The sequence below is a fragment of the Festucalex cinctus genome, chromosome 8 (genome assembly GCF_051991245.1).
Source record: "Festucalex cinctus isolate MCC-2025b chromosome 8, RoL_Fcin_1.0, whole genome shotgun sequence".
Lineage (NCBI taxonomy): Eukaryota > Metazoa > Chordata > Actinopteri > Syngnathiformes > Syngnathidae > Festucalex > Festucalex cinctus.
Genome location: NC_135418.1, coordinates 19,162,216 through 19,186,570, shown reverse-complemented (window position 1 = coordinate 19,186,570; position 24,355 = coordinate 19,162,216). Strand labels below are relative to the sequence as shown.

Here is a 24,355-nt window from a genome sequence, read left to right as displayed (position 1 = left end):
AAACTGATAAGCCTATTTTTAATTGGCCGTTAGAGTTCTAACTTTGCAATTCCAGTCACTACATTACAGCACTCCTGAAAACTAGTTGCAGAACTCCGAATACTGCAAAAATTCTGTCACTATCGGTTGCGTTGTTCAGTGTGTGGCAGGCCTGTGATGGAGGCAGCTGCCACTATTTAACTGGATGTTTGTCGTGCACATAATCAGCCTTTTCAGTGAATGACAAAGATTAGCTTTTCACACAGACTCAATTATCTTTTGGGTTTGTGTGCTGGCATTTATAAAGTTGCACAAAAAAAAAGTCAACTTAAACAGAAGTGGCTCTCACTTCCTTTCTTTTTTTTTGGGTGCCAGTTGGTACATGTTCACAATCAAACATAAACACATTCAGTTGTTTACATTGAACTAATTGATTGAATAATATCTGAGGAAGCATTTTATTTCTTCAGCATCAGAGCAAACATCAAGTTTCATCACAACAAAAGAGTCAAACTAATCGTTACAACTGTAACATTCTTTATAGTTTCATAAAGAACAAACTACCAATATGTCTGATTATCAGCAAAGAAAGTACTTCTTTTAAAAATGCTTTTTTAGAGATGGATTTTGTATAGTACTGTATATTGTTATAGGCCATAGTCAAACCAAAAGTATTGTATTTGAAATGAATCCTTAAATCAGAAATGCACATTATATGACTTTAGTACTTTAGTAGTAGGGCGAGGGGTTTATTAAATGGTGCCCTGTTTTTATAAATACATTAGACAGTAATGTTAGTTAACTCCGGAAAAAAAAACGATTAGAAAATAACAATTTAAGAGGTCATCGATAACACATGGAACAGGGACACTGTACAGAAATACCACTCCAATGACTTTAAAAGGCTTTATAATTAGTGAAGTTCAGTCATTTCAGTCAAGTTTGGGACCTTTGAGATTGCGTTATTATGAAGCGGGAGCCTCCACCTCAGTACTCTAAGGATAATTAAAATAGCTCAGCTATTTGTAGCTCACAAAAAAATAAATAAATAAATAAATTCATTTAGCCACCTCTCACGGTGGAAATAGAACCAGACAGACTTGCAGACTTATTAAAATTTCTATTAAGGACAATCAAAGACTAACATGTTGTTGTTTTCTACAATTGAAGCTTACTGTACTCCTTAAGAGGATGAATAAAGTGTCTATTTAATTATGTTAGTGGTCCAGTATTACTAAACACATCAGTGAAATTGCAAACAAATGTCTGTATACAAAAAATTAAGGAATTCTGCTTGACGGACACTATATAGTTAGAATGTCAATATGGGTCACCTAACCTTTCCTTATCTAGCACTGCTTAGTCAACTTGGATATTTTCAATCCATGCAATCAAAAAAATAAACAAATAAAAAAATCAATCAATCAACCAACTTAAAAACTTTTTGATTTTTGGAGCAATCTCCCAATTAAGACTTTTCTTACACAACAAATAAGCTCTTTACGTATTTTTTTTTAAAAACATTTATTCTACTCATCAGAGTAGAATGGGAAATTCAATGGATGCTGTCACTGTTATTGCTATGTGTTAGCCTAGCAACTGAAAGTTAGCGCGCCCCCAGACCCCAAACCCATAGAATACATTTGCACTCATACTGTATGTCTAATCATGGAATGGCCGCACAAATGGCTAACAATTAACAATATGCATGCATATATATCTATATATATATTCTTTATGCTCTGCAAAGAACAATGACTAATCCTGCCATACTAAGAAGTCCAGATAGAAGCTAAGCTATGGCTGTCTGTTTCTGCCCCTAGGTGGCACCAGTAAGCATCTTGAGTCGTTTCGTGTGTCATTAAGATATTTTTCCCTGAAGTATTATGTACTGCTATTTTCCTCTTTAAAAACAAATTACAAAATGTGTGTGTGTTTTTTTTTGGGGGGGGGGAGGCTGTAGCGGATTAATGGCCTTTCCATTCCTTTCAATGGGGAAAGGTGATTTGAGATACAAATGTTTTGAATTATGAACTTGGTGAGTGAATGTATTAAAGCCACATCTCAAGGTACCATTGTATTGAATTCAAATTTGCATAATAGAGTCTGCTTTTCTGTATTTTAGGGTGATGTTTTGGGGTTTTTTCTTTACGGTGAGCCAAAACTAGGTATACACTTTCAATGTTTTCATTGTACACCACATACTTTTTAAAGGCGTATTTTTACTAACTACATTAACAGCAAACACTAATGTATGCAGGTTTTGTTTATAATAATGTTCCCAGTGAATTTTACGACCCCAACAACCCTCAGCCTTTGGTTGTGTATCCACAGTCAAATGCTGCACACGCCCTACAAGTTTGACACGGGACAGGTCAACACAAGTCTACAAAAATGAATTCCATTGACTTGGCTTTAAGTGGTTGCCTGCTTTTTTTTGTTTTGTTTTTTTTTCCATACACCTTTGCCAGGAGTTGGCAACATGGTCGCTCACAGAAGGAAATGGTTAGAATCAATCTCGTTAGTTTACAACTAAGTTGTAACTCGTCAGGTCGCATTTGTTCTCGAATGGGACATTTTATGGACAATTGATCAAGTCGCAACAAATGAAGTGCCATGAGGAGTCCTGTAAATCGTTTTATTGACGCTGTTAAATGCCAGATCACATTGAAAAATATGCATTATGGTTTAATGTAAAGTGTAGTTGTTGTTTGAAGATTTTAATCAATAGCGAGGAGCAGATCTTTACAGTTGGTGATGATTACTGAAATGGCTTGTTAATGAAGTACCTGCTAATTATTTTAGGTAATTAGGTACTGTAATCGAGTTGCATCAGATAGTATACACAACCTATTAAAAGTAACATGTGAGTCTGCTTTATTTTATTAAGTTTTGTGAGTGGGCCCCCCACGGTGCATGAGTGCTTAGCACGTTCGTCTCCCAGTACTGAGGACTCGGTTCGAGTCCAGGCTCCGGCATTCCTGGGTGGAGTTTGCATGTTCTACCCGTGCCTGCGTGGGTCTTCTCCGGGTACTCCGGTCTCCTTCCACATTCCAAAGACATGCATGGCAGGTTAATTGGGCCCTCGAATTGTCCCTAGGTGTGCTTGTGTGTGTGTGTGGATGGTTGTTTGTCTCTATGTGCCCTGCGATTGGCTGGCAACCAGTTCAGGGTGAACCCCGCCTATTGCCCAGAGCCAGCTGAGATAGGCGCCAGCACCCCCCGCGACCCTTGTGAGGAATAAGCGGTCAAGAAAATGGATGGATGGATCGATGCTTTAATTTGTTGTTCAGAGAGAAGTCGTTCCTTTTTTTGCATCCGCTGTGGATGTCCGTTTTTCTTACCTCATTTACGCATTTCTACTCTCTCCCTCACATACACGTGACTTTTCATCCGCCGCTGTCACCTCTCCTCGTAAGACACACTCCATCTCTTGTCCAATAAGCTGCTCCCGAGGGGACTGGTGCACACCCATGTTGCCATGGAGACATGTTGCCTGGCCCCACCGGGTTCCAGCTTCCGGGTTGCGGCTCACGCTCGGGCTTCCCTGAAGCGTCGGGCTCATATAACGTGCTAACGCGCCGGCGTTTCAGCACCCGAGAGGAGAAGAAGAAAAAAATAAATAAATCAATGCGAGACAGCGCGAGTGCACTTGCACCACAATTGGTTCGTGTTAATTGTGGCAAAATGGGATTTTTTTTTTCTTTTTTTTTAAAGCTAATACGTTGATTAAGCATCAGCTAATGAGGAATGAGCAATGGTCACAGACTAGCTGACATACTGCACACCTCTCGTCGCCCATTGATTTGCTCTCGGCTCCTCTTATCTTTGAGAGCGTGTGCTGCAGCCCTCCCAGCTAATGATGGAAGCAGGCGAGATGGAGTGACATCAATGAGCACGCCTTTGTGAATCCAACATTTCCTTCATCATGGCGGGATTAAAAAAAAACAGACCAGAGAAGTGGGGGATTAGCTCAAAGACTCATATTGTCAGACTGGTTAGAAGAGGCGAAGAAAGCGAAGTAAAGGTCTGGATAAAGGTTGCTCTTGCATATGTGGCTTACTTTTCATGTGAATTTAGCACTGCAGCGTAAAGCTCAGATACTGCAGAGCTCAGTTGGGGATTAAAATTGTGAATTTGGCTTAGAGTAGTTTGTCTCTCATGTGTATGTGTGTTTATATCAGTGGTGTCCAAACTTTTTCGTTTGAGGGCCACATACAGAAAATCGGATGGATGCAAAGTCACACAATGTTATGAAGAGAAATTGTGGTTAGTCATAAAAAAAAAAAAAGTCTAATAATTTATTTGTGTTTTGGCATATCTATAAAAATGCTATAGTATAAAAAAATATTTGTAATAGCGGCTCCTATTTTTTTCAATTTCATTTTTTTTCTTCCATACGGAAATCTGTTTTTCTGACTAATTTTTTTGGGAGCTTTGTTTTTTTTTGAGTATTTTTTTCTGAATATTTTTTTTATGACAGTAAAACACAAAAAATTATTCAGAAAAACAAAACAAACAAAAAACAATACACAAAAAACAAGTCAGTAAAACAGGAGATTTTTTTTTCAAGTGAATGCAATAAGCTTCTGTACTATGATTATCTCTGAAGTTTTTTTTGTTTTTTTTTTGTTTGTTTTTTTTAATTGTTTCAAATGCCATTTTTTTAGTATAGGCTATGTTGCTGAAAAATGGATGGCGGGCTGCAAATTACAAAATCGGCATAATCGTAAACAAAAACAAAAGTTTATTAGTACTAACTTTGAGTTGTTTAAATTTAGCTATTTGTACCATTTTTTATTTTAAAATAAGTAATTTAATAAATCTTGTTTGGTCCAAAAGAAACTTCCATAATTACAGCATTTCAAAGAAATATATTGTCTTAATATTTTTTACATGTTCAGATTTTCTTGTTTTGTAACAAAAAAAAACAAATCATTGTACTAATCATGATTTCAATTATTACCAAATTAATCATGATTAATATTTTCTTCATAGTCGAGCAGCACTAATCTTTCCTCAATATTATTTAGTAAGTTTTCATAAATGTATATAGTAGGACCTCTATGGTCAAAAACTACCCTTACTGTATATTTGAAACCTTTTCCCATATAAAATAATTAAAATTAAATTAATTAGTTCCAGTTCAAATTGTATCATCATAGTGCATCCTAAGCATACCTGAATTATCAGTAAGACTTACCGTATGTATTATACATCTTCCTACAAGTAATCTTATTGATGCAAGCTTTTCCCATTAAAATTGTTGAAATATATTTTGTAGTGAGGCAACTTTCTGTTTAGTTCACGTCCTACCATGTAATTCAACTGTCAAATTGACTCGTCAGTAATGACCATAACAACCCATTTTCCTGCACAGATTATTTGAAGTGCAGCACTTCTGTTTTGTTTTGCTTAGTATGAAGCATTGTTGAATTATGCTGCGCTATAATCGATTAATCATCAAAGCTCTGTATTGTGATATTGTTCTTGACAGATAGTATCCTATTGTCACTTCACAATAAAAAGCAATCACTTCATTGCCACTGAACTGCCTTCACTTGTTTTATGATGATAAACAAATCAGTTGAGCGTTTTATCATATCTTCTGACACCCGAAGGAGAAAAGCAAAACATTTCCAACACAAAGCCATTTTCTGGTTTGGTCAAAAGGGCCACCACGCTGTGATCCAGCTGCCAATACAGGATTGTTGTCCTTGAGGGTCAAAGGTCACGGAGTTGATACATCCTGCCTTTGTTTCCAGAGGTCTTCCTGTGTCCACCGTTTCCTGCCTAGAAACACTGTCAAGGAAATGATGTTGGGGAGCAGGTGCTCAAGCTAGGGGGGCAGGTCACTTTTAATGATGATGTACGGTACTGCCTTAAGGGCATTAATATATATTACCCGCTCTCTTAATGTATCATGATGAGCTTTTAGTCATCAGTAAATCAGAGCTGCAGAAATGTAATATACACTCCACTCAACTTTATTTATAAATTGCATTGCTGTATGTGAAGCCAAAAGAGTTATTCTATAATAAAGTAAATGCTCCCTATAGACAAAGATTGAAGTTTTTTCTGTACTCACCACAATACAGTTCATCCAACTTTCCTCCCTCCCCCCTTTTCCCACCAAACAGATAGCAGATGGCTCCATCTCTAAACAGAAACACAGCACACTGCAGATCTGCCACATAGCAGGTAGCTTAATCAACAACTTGAAATGTTTGCACAAATTCAGTGAGTCCGCCTTTGAATAGGCTGATCTGCTTCAAATATTAATTCATGAATTAGCAAGTTCGATTGATTTGTATATCCCCAGAGAAGCTCTAGGTACATTTTAATAGGGTTATCTCCATCTATATTGAATGAATGTATACGCAGCCTTACTGTGTTATTTAACCAAACATAAATAAACGATGGCTAACAGTCTCCATCCCTCTTCAGTGGGGGCAGAATTAAAAGTGCACAATTTTGGTATCATCTTCCCTTTAACTGCTGACATTCGCTCTCGTCATGATCATAAACCGCACTTTAGGGACAACCAGCGAGCTTCCGTCACTTTGTAGAAACCGCAAGCAATGAAGCCCTCGAAGATCTGGGAATGATTCTCCACGGTGGCTCAGGATTTCGAACGCATCTTTCGTCTGGGTGACCTATTTTCCCAACCTTGTGTTGAATGTAGAGCTGGTAGTTCAGAGTTCCTTTTTTGTTGTTGTGGCCCGTTTTCTGATATCTTCCCCTTCACTCACCCACACAACTGTCACATTTTCCCTTTCGTTTCGCCTGCTGCGATTTGCTTTTTTAGGGAAATCAAACACAAAGGGGGAAAGGAGCACTTGTGGGAATTGGAGAAATTCCTGGGAAGCTGTGAAGTTGCATCCCTCATGCAGGCGTCGCAAACGCTTTGAAAGCTGTGAAGGGGAAGGGAGGCCCCCCTGCATTAAAGGGTGGGCTGGGACGGTGGTTAACCGCAGGGTTGAAGCCGGTTGCGCCGGGCTGAACATCACAGGGAGAGAGGGGACCGCTCCTCTGCACCAACATCACTGCTGCACCTCAAATGACAAGCTTCCTCCTAGCTTGCGTTTATCCACAAGGAGGGCTTGGCTGACCAAAATGACACCCTCAGCAGCGTGGAAATGTCGCCTATGTCACTTTCTGCCAGTCAGCAACTCGTCTTGTTGGCTGAAGTAAAAGTAGGGTGCAAATATCTTAAACCAGTCGCGGATGACTTCTTTTAGGAATGCTATTTAGTGTCCTTAAAGTGTGGACTCATGGGCTAAAATTCACAACAGCAAGAGTTATTGAGATGCGAAAAAATGCGATACAGAGGGACTAGGTTAAAAATGTTTTTGTTTGTTTGACCGCTCTCACACACTTGTTCAACCAAATATGCTTTCTAAAATCCTTTGAAAGTCTGCTAGCTTAATGCTAACATTATGTTAGCAACATGTTACTGTGAGGACAAATTCCTTGTGTGTTTTCATAGCTTAATGCTAACATTAGGTTAGCAACATGTTACCGTGAGGACAAATTCCTTGTGTTTACATAGCTTAATGCTAACATTAGGTTAGCAACATATTACTGTCAGGACAAATTCCTTGTGTGTTTACATAGCTTAATGCTAACATTATGTTTGTATGTGTATTAATAAATAACATTTTCAATATGATTTCCAATGCTAATTATGCAAAGATTTATGCTTTTTAATAGAGACCTCAGTATGTGTCCATAAATAATTGTTCGACAAATTCTGCCTAGCAACAAGTAAAGAGTGACTTCCGGTGAATAAGGTATGCAAAGAGCAGTCTGTGTGATTTTAATACTTTTGGGATTTTTTTTTGTAGCATATCTGCCTTCAGTAGCCTAATCCATGTAATTTACTAACTTTTTTTTTAATTTTTTTTTTTACCTTATCATCTCTGACATGCATAGTAGTACATCGCAGCAAATGTTAAAATGTGTGTCCCAATGAGATTTTCTTTTCTTATGAAGCATTAGGACATTTTGACAGAAAATGCAGACCATATCTTTCATCCTCCATTCTGGTTGTAGGAAAGCCCTGAGCATGTACAAGCATAGACGTGGAGCAAAATCTCTTGAGTCTCATTTGGTTCTGCAATGCGGGCAAACGTGATTTTATGTGATAGTAAAATGTTGCCATCTCATAAAGGTTATCCCTTAGTAATGATAATGAAGGTTTTGGGACCGCAGTTGTTTTTCATCTCGCTTCGAGGCAGTGCTTTTGTTGTGCAATATGGACATTTCTGTCTTTCTGGGATGGGATCAGTGATTGTGGATGCTGACAGCCCAACAAAGAGGGATCAGGTTTCTCTGGTGGGTTCCCACTGACATAAGGAGCTGCAGTCTGCTTGGCAGCATCAGGTTCCTCTTGAGGAGAAATTTTACTCCACCAGTAGTGCAGCACATAAGCGTCTCATTACATCCCCTTTCACACATGTTAGATGAGTAGACTTTCTTTTATTGCAATTATGCATGGAGAGATATTTTATAACCGGTATTACTGCTTAAAATTAGATGTTGTCAGTGGCGTATTTTGTCCATTTTTGGGAGTTCAATTTGAAAGTTTTTCTTTAATTTTAAATATATAAAGAATAGGAAAATTTGTTTAAAAAATAAATTTGAACATAATTTGCAGGGGGCTTTTCTAAAATGTCACAATTTCTTTATAATTTTTTATTAAAAAAAAAAAAAAGTGTATGGTGTTCCGAGTGTCAGCATCTTTTATAAAGTAAAGTGGAAATTTAAATAAATACATAAATTAAAAGTTACCTGTATCTCACTGAGCGACAAATGCATGTGAATGTAGATAATTTGAGGTTTTCATCAGTTCATAAGATGTTTCAAACATCTTCCCTAAAATCCAGTCTCCTTACGAAAGCCATTTTCCTTTGGGTCCTACAGTGGAGGTCACCAAGAAATTCTTTACATTAGTGTCATTGAATAACTTCCTCAAACTGGCTGATGAGCGTGACGTGGACTTCCAAAGAATTAAGATGTAATTAAGTACCTGAAAATTAGTGACAATATGCAAGATAACTTATATTTTTGTTTTTCTTGGACAGAAATCCGTAACCAGTTGGTGGAGCAATTCAAATGCTTGGAGCAACAGTCGGAATCACGCATCCAGTTGCTGCAGGACCTGCAGGAGTTTTTCCGTCGCAAGGCGGAAATCGAACTGGAATATTCCCGCAGTTTAGACAAACTCTCCGAGAGGTTTTCCTCCAAAATCCGCAGCTCCCGGGAACACCAGCAATTCAAGTAAGTCCGCCGTGGTTTTTCATCTCTGTCCTTGGTTGTCCCTGTCCTCCTCTGAACCGGCTCTACCTCGTTTGATTACAGTGCAGAAAACAAAATATGAAATCACATTTATGTGGTGTAGTGGAATATCTATTATAATAACTACCATCTTTAAAAGGTCAGCTCGCTGGGGCGTAGCAAGCTGGACACGGCTCATTAAAGAAGCTACGGGTGGACAACACAAGCTTGCTGGACTACCGTGCTTTCAGTTCAGCACTTGACATTACGCTGAAAAGCTTCTCACTCCATGTTGTTACCAAATCACATTTTCCACCTAAATATGTAACAGATGCTCCACATTAGAAGTTGTGAATCGCTTTTCCTAAGTACTAAAGAGGGTCCCAATCAAATCACCGTGTCATTTATACAAGATAACAGCTTGCTTCCTGTCATATGCCTTAATTATGTCAAATTCTGAGAAACTAGCATTCACACTACTGTTGTTGGGCACTGAGGATAATTGTATTGTAGTCGTTGATCTGAATCTGACAACCACAATAATCTACATTTGCAATCAAAACTGATGTATTGCCTTCAATATGGCTGAATGTTTAGACAGATACAATTGTGTATGAGCAAATCACTTATGTTGGAACACAAACCAATCATTCTATTCCTGAAATGACATTATTCATATATGAATGAAAAAGTAGTTACCAGAATTTTTATGTATGTATTTATTTATTTATTTATTTATTCAATTATTTATTTTTACCTTTGTTGCATTGAGAGCTGGAAGTGAAGTGACCTGATTTCATCAGGAAGTGACCTGGAATTGACGTAAAATCAACAAGAAGTGACCTGATTTCAACAGGAAGTGACCTGAAAGGGGCCTAAAGTCAACAGGAAGTGACCCGGAAGTGGCTTAAAATCAACAGGAAGTAACCCGATTTCGACAGGAAGTGACTTGATTTCAACTGGACGTGACCCAGAATTGACCTAAATCAACAGGAAGTGACCTAAATTAATAGGAAGTGACATATAAGTGGCCTAAAATCAACAGGAAGTGACCCGATTGCAACAGGAAGTGACCCAGAAGTGACCTTATATCATAGGAAGTGACCCAATTTCAACAGGAAGTGACCAGATTTCAACAGAGTGACCCTTACTCCATTGCTCACTCGATTCCTCATCTTTACTCCATTGTTTATTAAATTCGTCACTCCTTACACCAGTGCTACTCGATTCTACGCTCATTACTTAATTGCTTACTTAATTCTTCTGACTTTACTCCATTGTTTACTCGATTACTTGCTCCTTCCACCATTGCTTACTTGATTTCTTCCTTGTTTTCTTGTTTCTTTGTTTCTTGATCATTTATTTTTATTTTTGTGCTATTTTTCTTCCTTCAACTGTTTCTAGATTTCTGTATGAATTCAAACCATTCCAAATTTAGCATGTTCAGTTCATTCCAAGTCATTGTATAGCATTCCAAGTCATTCAATATCATTCAACATCATTCAATATTATTCCTAATCATTACACAGGTTTTCATTCAGCCTTCGCTTGCAATTTCTCCAGAAATTGCATTTTCTAGTTATTGTAAGTGTTTTGTGCTCTAGTGTCATTAGTTAGATGTAATGAAATGTGCATTTTCCCTCACTGGCAAATCACAACACTATACCTTCAATCAGATTGCTGTGATGCAATACCTTATCAGGGGCCTATTTGTGTGGTGTCAGGGGATTGTTATGACATGATATGCTAGCCTATGTGATTTATTAACCACTAATGTAGTCCTCATTCCATTTATTTTATTGCAACAGGATCCCTCCACATGCACGTTGCATAGTATTGCAGATTCTAGGTTGAAAAATAATTGAATGTAATGCATTGAACAACATTGTCTCTGCAAAGGGATCTTATGAAAAAGAAAGTTTCTCGTAGGCGTGATCGTCTTAAAAATCCATATGAAAGTCTTCTCTCAGGGAGCCCTAGCAACACATTGACACACGACTCACGCAGGGCATGAAATTAAGCTCTGCCGCTCCCAGAATCAAGCACCTCGGGGCACGTCGGCGTGCTTCTCTCTGAAATCTGGAGCAGCAACCCAGCTGAGATCTGGCAGCAGATCTCAACCCGAACCGGCGCCAACCTGTCATTTCACTCCAGTAGTGGTAGAAAATATGGCAACACCGCACCCTGAATGTTGTCATATTGACGGGTTTCAAGTGTGACCACCTCCATCAATGTCAGGGTGATGTTTCCTGAGAAAGTAATTCTTTTTGGTCCGTGTTCCATCTGTCAGCTCTTTGTGTAATAAGACTGCTGTGTGACAAAGAAAATAATAAATATTCCTCTGTGGAACCACACTAATGAGTCCACATGAACTCTCAAAGTACTCTTCATCACTCTCTGATAGGTATTGATAACTTGGAGCAGCAAACTAACAGAAATATTAAAATGTGTGCATTTTTTCCCCCCTTTGCGGAGCATTTTTGCGAATCAGTGACTTCATTTGACGCACACAGTAACAGAAGATAATTCATTTCTGGTTCCGGTTCAGTTTAGAGATTATGATTTTTACTCCAGTCCATACAATTTTCCTGCAATTTTGCTGTTCAAAGTTGGATATGCTCCAATTTTACATGTTTCCAGTCAGACATTGGTGAAAAGTGTAATCACCCAAGCACTGAATAGCAGTGTTAAACATGCTAGCCATGTCAACGTTAGCCTTGCTTAGCATTTAGCATAGCTTCACTGTCTTTTCTCGTCATCCTTTCGTTAGTATGACACTTGTCAGAAATATAGCTTATTCTCCATCATACAGGTCGTGTTTATTGACTTAGGAGCGACTCCACAATGTGTTTAGACGGACTATTAGCCAGCTGAAGCTGTTGCTGGCACACTGCTTCTGCGTTAAGTAGCACAAAGCTTCACTTGACCTTCGATGTAGGTGACGAGAACCCAGCGAAGCTTTTTAGAGGCGTGTTGGTGGTTCTTCTTCTTCGATTTTCTGTTGACTGTTGTCACAGCATATGATTCTGAGTTTTGCTATTCAATTATGGTAAAATGTACCACATAATGCTAATTTTGACCTACAAACTGCGATGCGAAACTGCTCATTTCAACCCTTTGATGGTTATAGAAGTACAAAAAGATCCATTTTATATGGGCTGGCATTAAATTAGTTACGGGAGGACTGCTGACTCCTAAAATAAAGTGTAAAAGTAGCAATATTCCCATAAAATGCAATCATGTTGACAAAATAACAAATTGTTATGGGTTTGGTTCTATGAAAAATACACACTGATTGATTTGAATAGCAATTGTAACTTTTTTGTGCTTATTGCTCACATATTGATGCAATGATTCAAGAAACTGCATCTATTTACTCCTCTTGGTTTCCATTCATCTCTGGTGACCAAAACAGCATTTTGAACATGCTTCAAAAGATAAATGTGTCAAAAACAATACTATCTTTTCGATATGTGTGCTTTCAAACTGTGGATGACTAACCTGCTTTAAAGGACAAAAGGAATATTGTTTGATTCCTCTTGAATATGATAATTTGGCATTCTTGGCACTCCTTATTTGTGAAGTTGGCGTAGATTTCATGCGTGCGTGCATTAGGACAAGGATTTGACTGGATAATTGAATCCAGCTGTTGCAGCAGGTTTCACTCTGGCATCTTAAGACTTTCCTCTCGGTTGACACAACTCTGCTGGTGCAACCTGACTGGCTTAACCTTTATGCTGTGCAATGTGATCTTAGCCACAGAACATGACATAGGAAGAAAGAAATCAATCAACAGAAACATGCTCATATGAGATTGTATTCTGACAGTCCGTACCTCGGTTTTTGTGCCACAGTTTCGTCCATGTTTTGTGCATAAAGAGAATAACTTTCCTTAAAACATATATATGTATTTTGCTTTGGGGAAAAGCTTTTTCAAATAGTAAATTGCTTCTTATTCCATGACAAATTGTGTAAATATCAATCCTGTAGTATAAAATATGTATGAATGTTAACATAGAAAAATGGAAACAAAAATAGTACTTGTGTGTGTAACAGTTAAATGTGGGTCGATTGGTCATGTATAGACCCCACTCTGTAGACGTGACTAATCAACACACACTTAATCCAGCTGTTACATTTGAACAGGTTGGAAATGTGGTTTGAGCTCTTGTGTTTATATTAAGTAGCACGGTTGGTGTGTTCAAAAGCATTCTCAATAGACAATATTGGGTGAAGAAATTTGCCATTAATGACGAGACAAGAAACAACGAGAGTTGCACAGAGGAACAGAGGTAATAATCCGACAAACGAATTGATCTGATTGGCTGTGGCTAGATATGTGGGTAACAGGACGGGCATGGTATTATCTGATTGGCTGTTGACCAGATAAAGAGATTAAAGATTCCTGACATCATATAGCTTCTGACATCAAATAGCTTAAGACCAGTTGAAACTAGATGCTGGTTACATCAGTTCAAAACAGACACATGACCCAAACATAACCCTTGCATGACAGTAAACATAACCCTTGCATGACCCTAGTCATGACGTTTCTTTTAAATGATCTGTCATTGTTTTTTTGGCGGGGAAATGATGTGTATCAAAAGTATTTGTGGTATCTGTACTGTGGTACCAGTGACTACTCGAATTGAGTACTTGAAGTACTTACAGGTATTGGTATCTGTTCTATGTAATCCCAAAATATCATTATCAACATTATAATAACTATAAATTGCAATTCAGACCAAAATTGCATGTGAATGCTGTCGCTAAAATGAAAAAGTATTTTACTGCGGAGCACTTCGTGGCCATTCCAGATAGTGATTGTGAGCCATCTGATTAAATGCTAAGCAATTGCTTTGAACTTCCAAGGATGCCATGAGCTGATCATTGCCACATTTGTGGCCTCTTTGTCCATTATCATGCCTTTCATCTATTGCAATATAACTGAGATTTGAGTCATCCTCACAAGTCCATCAAAGAAATGTGATACTATTAAATGTTTTATTAAGCAGAAGAAAATTAGATGTTTTTGTTGGATTTCCTCATGTGTGCTGGCCCCGTGACACACACGTACGCTTTCAGCACATTTCAAGCCATTGTACTGTCACCACAGTTGCCGCTAATAGGTATTAAATTGTGGAATAATTAAGACTGAGCACAGAAAGCTACCAAAAAAAGACAATAATTTGGTGTGAGCACCAAGCAGGAGGGCAACGACAAATCCGCTTAATAAGATGTGACACGCCCTTTATGTGTCTTTCCTCTCATTTTAGCGTAATTAGGTTGATGGTGAACCACCTAAACACCAAATGGGCCTGCGGAAGAAAACCAAACGGAATGCTAACTAGATCACTTTGTTGCTCTAATATCTTGAATATTAATTTTGGTTCTGGCTTTGCTGTCATATTTTGTGGGTTTAATCAAGTCACTGTATGGACAAAAGTATTTGGATACCTGGCCACTCTCGTGGGAAGACTTTATTGCACATTGCTGAGTGTTTCTGTGGAAATTGATGTAGTTTTAGTTCATCCTAAAGGTCTTTCATGGGGTCATCACTGCACTGTTATTACTTTAGGACGCAAAAATTAGTCTACTTTAGACATTAGTTGAATCAGAGGTGGCACTCTACTCTCCTGTTGGCAGAATCTTCCCAGTGCAGAATGCCAATGTGATTTACAGCTACTGCAGCCAAAGCACATTGACCCAACAAGAACTATTGTGCTCCTCTAGTAAATCTCATTTTGAAGGGTGGGAAAAAGCACATCTGAAGGCTTTCGCTAGACCTTGGTTTGACTTTAACTATGATGACCTTTCTTGACTTGATGATAAACTGTAATCACTGTTGAGTGTCATAAGAGTAGATTTAGATGGAGGGTCATCTATTTGGAAGAGATAAGGCAGAATTATTTTTTCAGTCTTTACAATCGAGTGTTTCCTGGTTGTTTTCCAAACCGATATCTCTATGAAAAATGTACCAATGGATATGAATTCATCTTAAAATTTGTTTAATTGTGCAAATGTCTCATTAAATTGCAAATTACTTGTGTTGCAGCTTGTGTCCCAATTATGTTAGCCTTTCCAAAGCGATGATGCAAAATATTAAGAGCCAATATTTGGTCAGATAAAACTATAAAAATAAAAAGAATACAATAATAATAAAATAATTAAAAATATGTTGAAGTGGAATAAATAAATAAATACAGGAAATAAATTTAATGATGATACATTTAAAAAACATCTCACGTAGAATTGTTCTTACTTGCTGGCTAATGAAAGTGACTCCAATCATTCCCTTCAAAATCAGCTCAGTAGAGACGCACAAAGTCTGTTTATAAGACGCTGCAAGCAAACCGTCAATGGGTGGATGATTTGCACTATTGCACCCTGTTGTCATATTTAAAATGAAACACGATGACATCTATGACACACATCCGCAGAGCTCAGAATCTTTCTGCAGCACCACAATCAAATCTACTACATGTGCCACAAGTTAGACCTGCTCAGATCTGGTCTAAGGTATAGTCTGCTTTCAGTCACCAAAGTGAGTTGTGGCCATTAGAAGCACCGCCCACTATGGAAATTTGGTAAGATGTTTGGACCGTAGAATTATTTTGTCAGTAAGTGACCTTTTACAAATGAAGGGGAAAAAAAATCATATCTTTTTTCAGCTGATATGATCATACATAATGGCTGTTGCTATGGCAACCAGCCACCACCTATGTCTTTAGCACCACTTATGAACCTATGACTACTTTGTGACGTTCTGATTGTCAGATGTTAAACTAATCATGTATACCTGGTTTACAGGCAGCCGTCAATAGGCCGCCCTTATCCCAATGCAAAGTGCAGCTGGTGGAAGTCAGTGAGTGTCATGCATCAATAGATTAGCTGCTTCACAGTATGTATCTTTTGCAGTTCTATGCCAAAGCTACGACCCCTGCCTGCATGCAGCTGCACATTAGCAAACATTGGCAGTCTTCCTCCACAAGCAAAACTGCTGCGTGATGTGCAAACCGGTAAAAGGAAAATGAATGTGCAGCATGTACCATTTTTGTCTTTTGAAACAGTTTGGCTCTTGTTATCCGGGCTGTTTGGTCGATAAGCAGCAGGCAGACACAGTGTGTCGAGGATTAAGAGAATTCAGCAAACGGTCTTTGGTTTGATAGATACACATTTCCTTCTGGGAATCCTGGCTGGGACACATCAGAGGATCTGGGTGATTAAGATGACGGCATTCAAGCATGTTGTACCCCGATATGCACATTATGGAGGCATCTTGCAGTGGGTTTATCGTTGAATCAAATTTCTCTCCGACTGTACAGCACAAATTGGAAGAAGAGTTGTAAAAAGTCTTTGATGTTTGATTGACCTCAAAAACATAAAAAAAAAAAAAAAAAAACTATCAAGAGGTTGAAATATTTCCAGAGATGTGGGTCATGCACAAGCCTAATTAGCGGCCTCCTCCTACTGTGAAATGAGGGCAGTGGCACAGGAAAATGACTTGTGTATCTTGTGTAACATTGCCTGGTATTAATTTTAATAAAATGTGTCTTACTGTGCTTGGAGGTGCCAGTGGTGTACACGTGCACTGCTTCGCGAGTGTGTGTGTAGGGAAGATAAACAAGAACCAGGAGGCAGGCTGTGCTTTGGGACGTGATCAGGATAATCCAACCACTTTTAAGGATTAGCCAAATTTGGAGGTGCTTGGTCCCCAAATCACACAGAAGACCTGCCTGCAATCCGTTTAGGCAGTTTGATAGCTCAAGTGGGATCACTACAAAGGGACAGATGATGAGGATGTAGAAATAGGCCGTCCCAGAAGAGGGAATCAGAAAAATTGGTCTGGTTTGGATTCGCTATTGCTAGTAAAGCCGTAATTAGTAATGTGACCATTTCTTATAATGGATTTTAGATGAATGTCTTTTCTAATGTATTGTATATTTACTTAGCCACAGTATTTTAACCTCTCAAAAGAAATTCCAAAGCTACTTTTACTTCTTAATTGGCCAAAACATCATCCTCAAGGTGGCGCTCTTCAGGTGAATAAATTGTAGAAGAAGAAACGCAAATGGAGTACAAAAGTGCTCAAGGAAGCCATTGAACTGTCTCACAAGTATTTTTGTTATAACTGGAAAAAATGTTTTTGTTTTTCATTGAAAACATGTATTAAATGTGGTTTGTGCTCATTTGTATGTATGTTAGTTGGTATGAGTTGGGCACTTCCTGGTTCACAGAGCACGCTGTAGTCTAATGCTGCATTTGTGGAATGTGGGAAGTTAGATATATCCCACTTGGATTCTCCTAGTTCTGATGTCAAACCGTTCGGGGCAAATGTAAACAACAAAGATGGCTAATTCAGAATTTCAGATTAATTGATTGTTCTGGGTAAGACAATTCACATTGTGTTACGTGAACTTATATCAAATAACTAAATTAAAGGAAGAAATAATACATAAATATGTGTTTAAAATCTCCATGGGGCTTGCCATTGTCGAGTGACGTCAGATTGAAGCCGGCCATTGAAGTCGCCCCCCCAAGTGGTACAGGAAATGGATGGATGCTTTTATCCCAGAACCTCACTAACATCTATTGGATTCTTTATTATATGTGCCATCGTGCAGTTTTGTGGAGCTTGGTTGTGTAGTTTTTGCATAATCCTACTACCTAACAAGATAGCTGGCTAATTAACTGCAATGAAAACAATAACCTCCGGCGGCTCTCGCATGACACTCATGTTAATGTGGGCTTAAATATTTTTGCTGATATTGTAGTGTGAGTTACTCTATGATTCCCAGCACTTGTAGCTGGATATCAGCCTCATAAAACGTGATTAGCATTAGCGTCATCTCCGGAGGGTCTCCTTTGATGTTGCTGAGACTGCGTAGTGTGAAGTAACCCATCACCACTAAAACAATGCAATCTGGTCCTGCTTTACCCTCAGTTTTTCTCTTTTTCCTCCTTGTCTGGTCCTCAGGGTTGCTTGATTGATGAATACGCAGATAGAATCAAGACAAGGGAAATGGGTTTGGAAGCATATCATATGTGTGTATGTAGTTGTCTATGCAATGCTCTTTGGATTTGAAAGCACCCTTACCGCACTTAAAGTCGTTATGCGGCAAAGAAAGCCCTCGTATCATTATACATTTAACCAGTTGATCTCTACCAAGAGTGTAATGTAGAGTGTATAAAATGTAGGATGATTTGGATGGTGTGAATGAGGAAATGAGGCAGGGATGGGATGAATGAAAGTACTAAAAAAAACAAAGAAGTTAGTTTTTATTCTACTGAAGCTTTAATACTATAGTTTTGTTTTGTTGACTTGAACGTTTGTGTTCTTTTAAATATATCCCTTATATGTTCTTAGGTCTTAACATTTTAACCTTGTAGTAATGCTTAAACTGGCTTGATGAATGAATATGACCTAAATATTTAAAACATTTAAGAAGAGAAAAAAAAATCCTCAAGGTTTGTGTACTTGTTTTCTAGGAAAGACCAGCACCTGCTGTCCTCTGTGAACTGCTGGTACCTGGTGCTGAACCAGACCAGGCGCGAGAGTCGCGACCACGCCACCCTCAATGACATCTACACCAACAACGTCATCCTGCGCTTGGCCCAGATCAGCGAAGATGTCATCCGTCTCTTCAAGAAGGTGAGTGGATGCTTAATTCGTTTGCATTTTTTGCGTTTTTTTTTTTTTACAAGTAAATACATTTTACATCAGTAAATTAATAAGTAGGATAATAAGGTCACTTCCTGTTGATTTTAGGTCACATCCTGTTGATTTTAAGTCACTTCCTGCCAAAACAGGTCACTTCCTGTTGATTTTAGGTCACTTCCTGTTGAAATCCGGTCACTTCCTGTTGAAATTGGGTCACTTCCTCTTAAAATCATATTAAAGGGATATTTAGGTCATTTAGATACTCTCACAAGTAAGAAAATAATATTTTCTCTCAATTAATACCTTTTAAATATACATTTTCCCACTTGCTGTCGACTGGAGATGACATCATGCAACACGTGTGCTCAGGAAACAGGTAACAACCAATCATGGCTCCGTTTACTAATGTCACATGACCAAACCCAAAAAACAGGTGAGCCGCGATTGGTCGTTATCTGTTTCTTGAACATCTGTGACGTCATGCCATATTTAAAAGGATAGTATTTGACTCATTGGCCCATTTTCGGCAGTAAAAAGTTAATATTGTCCAAAATGAACTTCATTATTTTTCATGTACATTGAATACCTTTAAAAACTTTTTACACTTGCTGTCAATTGACGATGACATCACCTGTTGAGGACGTTTGGTTGATAACGACCAATCAGGGCTCACCTCTTTTCTGGATTTGGTCAGCAAACTGAGCCATGATTGGTCATTACCTACTTCCTCAGCACAGGTGATGTCATCTTCATTCGACAGCAAGTGGAAAAATGTGCTTTTAAAAGTATTTGTACATGAAAAAATGATGAAGTTATCAAATTAAGTCTGAACAAAATATTAACTTTTTACTGGTGAAAATGGCTAAATGAATCATGTATTTCCTTTTGAACATTCAAAATGGTCTTGTGACAATAAAGACTGTTAAGACTCTTTAGAGAACCATTAAGACTGTTTAGAGAATGTTTAGGAAACACTGCAAGCTTGAATGAACCCTGATGTGACTAAATGTTTGATTTTGAAATACTGGATGTGGTTGTTTAGTATAATTGCTCTGTACCACTTTACATTGTATTGTATATTATTGGATCTCATTATATTGTGCTTGTGTGTCTTGTGTTATGAGCTCTGGTTGGAGTTTTGAGGGGGACTGTAGAAGTAGCAACACGCTGAAAAGTGTGGGCCAGACACCCCCGGACAAATATTTTGTCGCCTCCCAATGAGTGTTAGCATTTAGTCAGCACATAGCTAAGATGATTGAGGTCTTATCCAAACATCAGAACCCTGCTCTCACCTTGCACGTCTTCCTGAAGGTGTTTGTGTCTATGCCAACACTCAAAATTGGAAACCCTTCATTTGAAAAAACAACACCGCTTCATAAAACAAGTCAGCGGAGAGTCATTCCTCGGTTTCCCCCTTTGGCATGGGTGGGACGTGTCTATAACCTGGCCAGTCTCCACAATGCTTCAACTGAAACCAGCTACCCCAGAGAATGGGAGTGCTCTTTTTCGTCTGACCTTTATTGTCAAATACAATCCAAGCAGCTGGCAGCAACGGTTAAAGTCTTGAAAGATATTGGGAAAAAGGGCTTTAGCTAAATATTTTGATGGCTACGTATTCTAGTGGGACCGCCTCTCAATACACTCGGCAGTGTTAGTGAGGTGATAGCTATGAAGTGATGCGCTGTGCTATCCAAAGAAACACCCTTTTACTCATGGTAAATGACTTATTTATAGACATTAATCCCCAAAATGTTTATAATACATGATATTAGTGTTGTGTGATGTTACAATATATACCGTAGTAGTATATAGAAACTTCTGCGGCATGATAAAAACATCTATCGGTTATATTGCTAATTTGATATGTGAGATATTGGGTTAGCTCTGTCGCTACACTAATATAGCCCAGCAAGTCATCTCACTCTCTGTACATGACTACATTTACATTTAAATTCGAAAAGTGGTTCACTTGTCGTTAAATAAACGTAGTCTGTGTAGTGGGCATATGGTCAGACAGAGTATGACTTTTGTGTGACAAGAGTAACTTTACACGCGCTATACGTCAGATGCTATGCTAACATTATAAGAAAAATGAAGTTTAATATAACCCCAGCAAAGCTACGGCTTTGAGATCACAAATATTCACTTATGGCACTACTATAGGAGCACAGATGTAGTATGACTGGAATCTTCGGATGTAAAAAAATATATATATATAATACAATATAAGTTACTGTACTCTACTAAGAAAATGCATATGACCTCATCGGGTGATGTCACGTTTTAACCAAGAAAGACACTTTTACAGTATTAACAATACTTTTTCGATTTGGATATTTTTTATATATTCCATCCTTCCATCCATTTTCTTGACCGCTTATTCCTCACAAGGGTCACGGGGGGTGCTGGCGCCTATCTCAGCTGGCTCTGGGCAGTAGGCGGGGGACACCCTGGACTGGTTGCCAGCCAATCGCAGGGCACACAGAGACGAACAACCATCCACACTCACACGCACACCTAGGGACAATTTGGAGCGCCCAATTAACCTGCCATGCATGTCTTTGGAATGTGGGAGGAGACCGGAGTACCCGGAGAAGACCCACGCGGGCACGGGGAGAACATGCAAACTCATTTTTTATATATTTAGGTTTATAATTTTTAGAGGAATAATAACCAATACATACATAAAATAAAGTAAAATAATTTTCATACTTGTTGAAATTCTGCAGAAATCTGAGCTTAGGTGAACTTGCGAATAACAAATTGCCAGTAAGTGTATCAATTTTCCTGTTGTCGTGTTCAGCTTTACAGACGCCATCACTGTCATTTGTTTCTAAATGGGAAAAATGGCAACTATTTGAGGTGTGCTGTTTACTCTTCTTCATTTGATAAGAATGATGTGGATGCACTTCTGTCGCGTTATAAATAAGGTGGATCGCTCCAAAATGATTCCAGTTCTTACACTGTGTTGCATCACATTCGTTCACTGCCTGCTTGAACCCTCGCTGCCCCCCTGAGCCGCTGCAGTCTGCAGTACATGCTGCAGTCTGTCTCACTTGGGCCACTGATGCGCACTGATGCCATTCACCAGCTGCCCGAACCCTTGTGGGAGTTGAAGCATTTATCGCATATAGTTTGACGCTTGTTTGAATGGGACCGAATGCAAAAACAAACAAATCCAATGTCGCCCCGACCCTATCTTCAGATGATGTTAAGTATATTCAACAGTTTGTCACCTTTTAAACATCTTGTTTTCTTGCACTGTTGTCTTTCAGAGCAAGGACATCGGCATCCAAATGCATGAGGAGCTGGTGAAAGTGACCAATGAACTCTACACTGTAAGAACAACATTGATCTTTCGTGTGCCTTTCAATAGCTATTTTGTTGTTAATTTGGACCTACACATAAATGCGAGTGCCTTTAAACTCTATATCCGAGACTTTATTCATTTTTTTTTTTAAGTTAAAATGTCCTGTGCTGTTTACTAATTGAAGTTTTGAAGATGACAATGGGATAAACGATGAAGTGGTGCAGTATTTTCTTGCCTCAAAAGTGCTGCTTTGTCTGTCTGGATTAATACACCAAGGTGTCATTTTTTCATATAGCACATCATTTTGTTTTTATCTGCAAAATGCAGCTGCATTTGGGAGCTTGTGGTGGGGAAAAATGGATTACCCAAAGTGCATTTTTTTTTTTTTCCTTGACAATGCATTTTTATTTTAGTCCTCCCAGCTGCTTTGTTGTCTCACATGCTGCATCTTCTTTACTTAACAGTGTCATAAAAAAAATCCATTTCTGTGTGCTGGTATTTTCTTTATGTGCCTTTTGTGCATGCCACCTTGTGTTTTTTTTTGATTGTTCTGGTTTTGATCTATCACAAATAAGGTGTAGGCAAACACCTTTTTTTTTTTTTTTTTTAATTCAACCATCAGCCCAGTGCTAGCTTTTTTAATAATCTTATTTAATAACTGATCTAAGTGTAAATCAAATGTTTACTTACCACGGTGGCATAAAAAACAAAAGACTTGCAGCAATTATCGTCGTCACTCTGGTGCCAAAGAAAAAGCAAAACACGCTCAGAATTTAGCTGGCTTAACTGCTGTCTTTTGTGACCTCATTCATGATGGTAGTCAGAAGTCTGGAGACGTAATTGACCTCAAGAGCATGCAACTTCTGTGCTTCCGCTGTATTTATCCGGAAAGCATTTTTAAAGGAGTTGAGCTCATTTTTCCCTGACTGCAATCTTGTTAGTGTTTTGTTTTTTTCTTCATAAATAGCCAAATCAATATTGTAGTCACTTGGTAACACATGGTGATTTCTCTTCTAACGGTTTTCATTGACAGCCAAGAAAAGTGTGAAATCCCCGGCTCCTGAGCCAGACATGGAAGGCCGTGAGCTAAAAACATATTTTCAGCCTGCCAAGCCTTGAAATGAAGAAAGTGCAAAGGCTTGAAAAATCTCCCGTTGATATTTTCAGTAACATGAGTCAGAAAGATGCAACAATTCTCTGCTCCAACTCGTGTTAATTTCCGGTTACGCAGACTTAATATCCCCAGTGAGATCAATAAAGCTGATCTTATCTTTGTGATGGACCACCTGCTGTCTGTTGGCTGCTCCCTTGCTTCTCTTATTAATAGCAACACTGATTTAGAAACTCTCAGCTGGAGAGTGCTGTTTCCGTCTTTGCCTCAGTCTGTCATTCATGCTTTTGTTGACTTTTTCATTCAACAGCAGCAGGAGTTACTCACATCCAATTGTCTTTAAGAAAATATGCACTTAGAGATGTCATATAAAACTTAACAGTAGGCTACTTTGGTTTAATGGAAACAGAATTAGGTACACCTGCTGAATCTAATAAAATCCATCCACTTAGTTATGTACAGATGTCTGCATTAGAGTTGTGGGCTAGCTGGAGCATATCCCAGCTGACTTGAATGAAAGGCAAGGACATATCCTCCTGACTCCAGGAAAAAGATATATATATTGTCCAATCATATATTTTGATATTCCCCAATCTTTGTGAAGTAACTGGAATACTGCAAAAGAAATTTTTTGAAAAAAAAAAAAAAAAAAAAAAGTTTTTATTTTTGAGCTATGATGTGTCCATTACAGAGGACATTTTTTAAAACTTAAATGCTCGGCTCAAATACAGTTAAAATAATTCAAACAAAACTTTGTGTTCTTAAGAATCTTAAAGAAAGCATGCTAACAACATTTAAAACCTAAATTTGTTCAATAAAAAGTGTTACACACTTACTTTTCCTCTTCCCTAAAAAGTGCTTGCACTGAGGGAAGCCATTTTCTTTTATGATGCAACCAAAGGTAGCAAAGCCCCACCCCTACACATTTGGTATCATTGGAAAGCTCTGAATGTCCTCGATAGAGCACAAAAGGAGATAATTCAATCGTATACACTGGGTGGAAGCTATTCAGGTT

At 38.4% G+C, this 24,355-nt stretch overlaps 1 protein-coding gene across 5 annotated transcripts in view; it reads left to right on the top strand.

The window, feature by feature from the left end:
* Positions 1–24,355, top strand: part of srgap3 (SLIT-ROBO Rho GTPase activating protein 3) — a 65,588-nt gene that overhangs the window by 8,135 nt on the left and 33,098 nt on the right. For all 5 annotated transcript variants that reach the window (XR_013284602.1, XR_013284601.1, XM_077529552.1 and 2 more), the window contains exons 2-4: positions 9,066–9,261; positions 18,748–18,910; positions 22,195–22,257. Coding sequence is in view for 3 of the 5 variants with exons in the window: in XM_077529552.1 (XP_077385678.1) it covers positions 9,066–9,261; positions 18,748–18,910; positions 22,195–22,257 (422 nt within the window). In the remaining 2 variants the exon portion in view is untranslated. The remainder of the gene's footprint in view (positions 1–9,065; positions 9,262–18,747; positions 18,911–22,194; positions 22,258–24,355) is intronic.